Consider the following 7,041-nt stretch of genomic DNA (forward strand, 5'->3'; position numbering starts at 1 on the left):
CCTGCTCTAGGATCACCCAGAGGTTTTGTGAGCAACCGCATGCTCTTGGTCACCATCTGGGCAAAGCCTCCTAATCTGCCCTCTTTAGAAGAATGTGCTACAGTTTCACAGCCTACCAGTCATTTGACCCATAGTTTCTTCACCTATGAAGTTGTTTTAAATACCTGCTCGTGGGATGGTGTGGGGACTGGCTGGGACAACACGTGTGCCAGGGCCCAGCCTGGAACAAAGCAGGTGATGAGGACTCCATCTTTCCTACCATCCTCCAGATTTCGGAACTTCTTTCATTCCCGACATTCTGCCTCAGCTAACTTGCCCAGGGCCTCTCACTGGTCTGCCTCTGTCCCCTGATGGCATTCCTCTCCTCCCTCGCCATCCCTGCCCATGCCTGGCGCGGTGTTCTACCACAGGGATTGTAACCTGCAGGTCGCACTTGCCCCAGTAAGAGAACTGTCTCCCCGAAGAGCTGTCTGCACTCAACACGCTCCATTTAGGGTGGCCTTGCCTCCATCCCAGTGCGAGAAGGAGCTTCTGTTGGAAGGGCTTCAGGGGATAGCACCCTGGACCCTCTCCCCATGTCTGCCCCCAGGTGTCCTGCCTCTGAAATCTCCAGGTTTAATGCTTCAGTGTTTTCAGCTCTATGCTGTCTTTAGGATTCTAACCCAGACTGGCAGAGTAGAACTAAATCTCAAGCCCAAATTCTGAAACCAGATAAGGTAGAAGTGTTAAGAAACAAAGATAAACCCTAAATGCACAGGAAGTGAAACTTGATTTGGAATTGAGAAATGACCAGACATTCCAACCCACAGGCGGCCCCGTCCTCTGTCCAGCACTGAGGTGGGGGTTATGGTTCCTCTCCATTCATTCTTGAAAAAAGTGAAAGTGTTAGTTGCTCATTCCTGTCCGACTCTTGGTGATCCCATGGACTGTAGCCTGCCAGGCTCTTCTGTCCGTGGAATTTTCCAGGCAAGAATACTGGAGTGGGCAGCCATTCCCTTCTCCAGGGGATCTTCTTCACCCAGCAGACCCAAACTCAGGTCAGCTGCATTGCAGGCAGATTCTTTACCATCTGAGCCATTATCTACCCTCAATATGCACGTTTTCCAGAGCCCAACTTCTTGCCCTTCAGACTAGCTCTACCATGGGGGCCCAGAGTGCCTGGATGTGGACCACAGCATCTCATGAGGATGAACAAGGGGAAGCGGCATTGGTCAGAGGGGAGGATCTATCACTCCATATGCCTGTGTGTGTGTGCGTGCACATGTGTGAGTCACTCAGTCATGTCCAACTCTTTGTGACCCTATGGACCGTGTAGCCCACCAGGCTTCTCTGTCCTTGGGATTCTCCAGGCAAGAATACTGGAGTGGCTTGCCATTCCCTTCTCCAGGGGATCTTCCCGACCCAGGGATTGAACCTGGGTCTCCTGTACTGCAGGCAGATTCTTTACCGAGCCTGAGAGGTGGTGATTTCCCCAAATCAGAGGTAGATCAATGAAGGGCAGGATACCACAGACACTCCTGGACACAATCAAGCCCATCACGACACTTTTATTGATTCAGTCAATTTCAGGTTTGGAGTGTGGCACTCCACCTGCAGGCAAGCTCAGAGAAGGGGCAGACATCCGTAAAGGAAGGAGATGAGAGAGAGAGAGAAACTCTTGAGGAACACAGACTGGAAAGACGTTAAGGAGAATCCAGGGCCACGATAAAGAATGACTCGGGATGCACATTTGGAGCTGGTCTCAGGAATCCTTTTTCTTAACCTGAGGAAGAGAGGACATCGTCAGGATGCCAGGGGCCATGGAACAGTAGGACTGGGTCAGAGGATGCTGATTCTGGGGTCTGATTTTTGGGAGGGTTCTCCCCATCCTTCAAAGCCGCATTCTGTCTGCGATGATCTCTGTACTTTCTCCCCAGTCTGCAGCCCCACTGTGACTCCACGGAGATGTCAGGACACAGTTCCGATACCCCTCAGCTCCCCTGCATGATGCTCCACACTTTCCTTTCATCACCCTCTCATCCTGCCCGCCTCCTTACCATGGCCATCAGCACCAGGGCACTGACCAGCACAGCGTACAGGGTGGCCTTCCCCAGCAGGATCTCATAGAGGAGGGTGGCAGACAGGACACCTTGCTGATAAGATGCTGTTGGCAGGAAGGGAGAGCAGGTAGGTACCTGTGAGCAGGTATCTCTGGCCTCCTCCCCCTCTACCCCTCAACCAGTGTCCATGGCTTCTCTGTCTCTGGTTCCAGAGCAATGACCATGGAGATGGAGACAAAGAAGCAGAGGGCTACTTACCGGAGGTGACGCCACAGTCTGAAAGAAAGAAAGGGGGAGGGAAGTGGATGAGAGCCTGCATCTTCTAAACCCGATTCAAAGCTAAGCCAGCCTTCCTCAGTCCAATAGCTGGCAAGATGCTAAATCTTGGCAACAACCACGTGAACTTGGGAGTGGATCCTGCCCTAGCTGAGCCTTCAGATAAGACTCAGCTTTGGCTGACATCTGATTGTAGCATCTTGAGATAAACGAGCCAGCTAAGCTATGCCCAGATTCCTGATACATTAAAACTATGCAAGAATAAATACGTGGTATTTTGAGATGCTTAAAACAAATAAACGAAAAGACCTACTAAGCTAGCTTTTAGTCAGCACTGACCCCCAGGCTCAGAGCAGCCTCTGAAGTCCCAGCACTGCCTGTGCCAATGTGGCCACAGCATCCTCAGGGTCATGGAACGAGGCAGCACTGGAGGGGATGGGGACCCACCACTGGGACCCTGAGCTGTGCAGGCGGGCAGGGAGGGGACCCACCAGCACAGCTGAGCTGGGCTGAGGATCTGGATCTGGGGGAGGAGTTTGCCCGAGGAGGTGCCCTGTCCACCCTCTTGCTGGGCTCCCCCCCGCCACCCCTTCACTCTGTGTGCAGCCTTCCCGCTCCTCTCCCTGGATCTCTCCTCTGTCAGCTCTGACTCCCTCCCAGCTGGCTCACCTGCTCTGCCCCAGGCCTCGGCGCTGATGTTCTGGGTGACGGGCTTGGCCCTGTCCTGCTCCTCCCACTGGTCCAGGTCCGTGAGCCCGTGGAACTGGACTTGGCATCGGAAGTGGTTTCGGGGGTTGTGCCAGAAGGCTGCGGTCACCCTCAGCCGGCTGCTCAGACAGTATCTGGAGTCATCCCGCGCGGGGTCCTCCTTATAGGGCTCAGGGTCCGTGCTGACCCCAGTCGTGACCTGCTTCCTGTTCACCCACCAGGTCAGCTCCACGTGGTCGGGGTAGAAGCCCGTGGCCAGGCACACGAGCGTGGCCTTCTGGGTCCGGGAGATCTCTGCTTCCGAGGGTTCGAACACAGCCACCTTGGGCGGGTGGACCTGGCTCAGATCATCTGGAAGGACAGGGGTGGGGGCCAGGACCGGCCTGAGAGCTGGCTGGGTGTGGTAGGGGCTGTGTGTGTGTGTGTGTGTGTGTTTGTGAGTATATGAGTATGAGAAGGCAGGGAAGGGAGGCTCAGGGTTATCCTACAATAAAATCAGGTAGCAGTATGTCCTGTTTGTTGGGGAGTCACCACCCCACTCCTCTGTTCTTGTTCTCCCTCTGCCTGCCTGTCCCTTGTACTCACCCTACGACAAGTCCGTCTCGTCTGTCTCTAGCCCCCTAAGGTGGCCTTACAAATGGCACTGCCTGACATCTGAGCAATTTTTCTTCTTTCATGTTATTTGACTTCTTATTCAACAAGAAAAACTTACCTGTCTTTTTTTTTCTCATCATAATTTGTATTAGTTATTTAAATAGAGAGCTGGATTGGAACCAGAATAATAGAAGTCAAAGCTTGACAGTGACTTTGCCCACCAACATGTCTTTAGACAACCCCTGAATGTCTCTGCATCATTTTTCCTGCTTGTGAAGGAAGCATCCCAACATTGACTGTCCAGAGTAGGGGTGGAGATGGCCTGACATAAGGATGCAGGAAGCCTCTGCCATCAGCTGGGTTAGTTATATGTGAGCCTGGGGGGCTGAGGAGTAGAGGGGATGTGAGTGTAAGGGGCTCATTATGGGGCTGAGGCTTTTTCTTCAAATGACAACATACAGATGACATATTTTTGTGCACTCACGTGAAGACAGCCTTTTGTCTCAGGATGTACTCATGAGAATAGGAGGCTTTTTTCTTTCTGATGTCTCACCAGGTCATCCTAGCCATTCCTCTGCCTCCAGGTACCCCGAGTTGCCTCAGCTTGGACAGATCACAAATTCAAGCATCTTCAACCTCCTTTGCCCCTTTGATTCCACATCTTCTGTTTTTCCCTACCAGCAAGCTTCCTAAATATGCATCTGAGATCATCAAGCAACTTCTGCTCCCAGTTGTCTTGATCCAACTAAGCCTCTAGTATGTGGCATCCCGGAGGGACCCAGGTGAAGGCATTCCAGTTAAAGCCCCTGTGACCCTCTCATCTGACTGGCTTATTGTCTCTGGACCCTCTCGACATACATTTCATCTTGCTCTTTGCATTATACGGATTTTTTTGTTTGTTTCTGAGCAACTCTGTTAAAGGGACGACGTCTCAATCTAAAGAGATCTAGTTTAGGCTGAAAGAAATGAAAAAAAAAAAAAAAATGTTCCTGTGACACCACATGTCCATGGATGGGCTTCCCCGGTGGCTCAGTGGGAAAGAATCTGCCTGCAATGCAGGAGCCGCAGGAAATACCAGTTCTATCCCTGGGTCAGGAAGATTCCCTGAAGACGGAAATGGCAACCTACTCCAGTATTCTTGCCTGGGAAATTTCATGGACAGAGGAGCCTGGATGGGGGGTGGAGGTGGGGGCTACAGTCCATGGGGTCGAAAAAGAGTCTGATACAACTTAGTGACTGAACAATGATGACAACAACAATTTGATTTCAGGGCTGGCTTCCTGGGTGTGTGACCTATGCACACATTTTCACTCCCACAAGGTCACTGGCTCATTAAAGGACCAGGGCTGTGGGACCCTGATGTACCTGTTCTGAAGTCTCCTGCTCTTCTCCACCCTGGCTGATCACAGGAAGCCAGCTGTCACTGGGAACAAACACTTCGAATGGAGCCCCACTGGATCCCACCTAATGAGTCTAACTACAGACACGCTTGCTGTTACCGTATCATCCGGTAAACACACCAGTATTGAGGGGTTGTTCCCCTCTGGAAGCTCAGTGCTTCCATCACCAAGAGACACTGAAGATCCCTTTCCAGTACTAAGATCCCTTGGGAATGTTCCCAGCCTCAGAAGAAAAAAATATGTCTATTTGAATGTATGTCCTGCACCATCTGGCTGTTTAACCTAGACGACCTGGTGTGAGGAGGGAGACTTCACGCTGGGGGGCGGTGAGGGGGCTCCATTTGGTGAGTAAATGCCCCCAGTGGCCCAGGTTCCCACCCAGCCCGTGTGCTGTACACACAGCCTGGCCAGCAGGGGTCTGGACTTAAGTAGAAAGGAAGAGGTTCGAAACCTAAATTTAAATCCAAACTTTCAAACAGTAAATCGACAAACCCCACTTGTCTTGATTCTTTCCCTCACTATCTCCGGTGGGTCTGTCTCTTTCATGTCTCTTCTCCACTCCTGCTGGTCATCTTGGTTCTCCCTTCAGCAGAAGCCTGCATCTCCACCTCCCAGGAGCTGGGCTCTGCAGTGGGCCCAGCATCCTGAGCTCATCCTGCCTCACCCCTCCCCATCTCATTTTCCCCTTTGCAGCAGCTACACCGGCTCCTACCCTTCCCCCAGCCCGGATTGCCCTCCTCAGTCTTTTTCTCCAATCAAGCCAGTCTCAGAGTCCTAATTAATCCTCTCTCCATTGCTCACCTGGTCCCCAAATACCCCAGGAAAAAAGGGAGTGAAGCCCCCCTTGCCCTCTGTCCGCATTCCCGGACTAGAGTACCCCTCCCCAGTACCGCCTACCCAATACTCCCCGCCTCCCTTGCAGAGCGGACCCCCCAGAGGCATAACTGGCCAGGCGCCCCAGCCCCAGCGCAGCCCACCCATCTCCGGGGAAGCAAGGGGCTGCGCAGAAAGGAGGGAAGTCCAGATCTCACCTACGACCGTGAGCTTGGTGCCTGGGCCGAAATACTGCTCATAGGAACACGGAAGAAGAGCCCCGCACTCAAACCACCCCCGCAGCTCCCAGAGGCTCCCGCTCGCTTCCTCTGTCCCAGCGCTCAGCTCCAGGGCAGGGAGGGGACCAAGTGCCCGGATCCAACCCGCCCTGACCCCGCCGCCTCCCGTCCTGCCCGCCGCCCGCGGCCAGCCGGCGGACACTCACCCACCACCGTCAGCCAGCTGCCGGCCCCGAAGGTCAGGGCGGCGCCTGCAAAGCGACAGCCCCGAGGCGCCCCACAAAAATCGAGGCGCGCTGCCCGCACTCACCTAGTACCAGGAGCCGCGTGCCCGGCCCGAAGTACTGGGTCTGAGTCACAGCCCCCCAGCCTCGCGCAAAAACCCGCCGCGCATCCCCCGGGGTCCCTGGCGGCTTCCCGGCTCACCTAGCACCGTCAGCCGGGTGCCCGCGCCGAAGTACTGCGTGTCTGTGCTCACAGCCTCAGGGCTCAGCACAAAAATATCGGTCCAGCGACCCTACTGACATCTGATCGCCCCACTTCTCTCCTAGCGCCCCAGAGCACCCCACTTACCTAGTACCAACAGCCGAGTGCCCCCTCCAAAATACAGAGGGTTGTTGCTCACAGCCCGGAGGCTCAGGACAAAAACCAGCGCTACCCTCTCCGGATAGCCCGGACTCAGCCCAGGTCCCCACGAACCCTGAGAGCAGCCCCGAAGGGAGATGGGCAGCCTCCCGCCTTTCTGCATCCCACCGGAGGGAACACTCAGGGACCCCAGCTGCCCTCCTTACCCAGCACAGTCAGCTTGGAACCAGCTCCAAAGTACAGGGGCTGGGTGTTCACACAGCCCTGGGGACCCAGGCGCAAACTTTGCGTTCCCTGAGTGCAGCAGGGACAGGGTAAGGCATCCACTCTCCAAAAGCTAGAGTTCACAGGGTCATCTAGTCTGGACATTCCACCCTCCCTCCCCCT

At 54.3% G+C, this 7,041-nt stretch overlaps 1 gene segment (V, D, J or C); it reads right to left on the reverse strand.

The window, feature by feature from the left end:
* Positions 1-1,531: 1,531 nt before the first annotated feature.
* On the reverse strand, positions 1,532-7,041 carry LOC147373612 (T cell receptor beta constant 2-like). The segment is given in 5 exon segments: positions 1,532-1,762; positions 2,037-2,143; positions 2,298-2,315; positions 2,985-3,374; positions 6,861-7,041. Coding segments are annotated over 5 exon segments (699 nt in total).

This window comes from Bos grunniens, chromosome 4 (genome assembly GCF_055505025.1).
Source record: "Bos grunniens cultivar Pamir isolate PY7600 chromosome 4, Bosgru_T2T1.0, whole genome shotgun sequence".
Classification (NCBI taxonomy): Eukaryota; Metazoa; Chordata; class Mammalia; order Artiodactyla; family Bovidae; genus Bos; species Bos grunniens.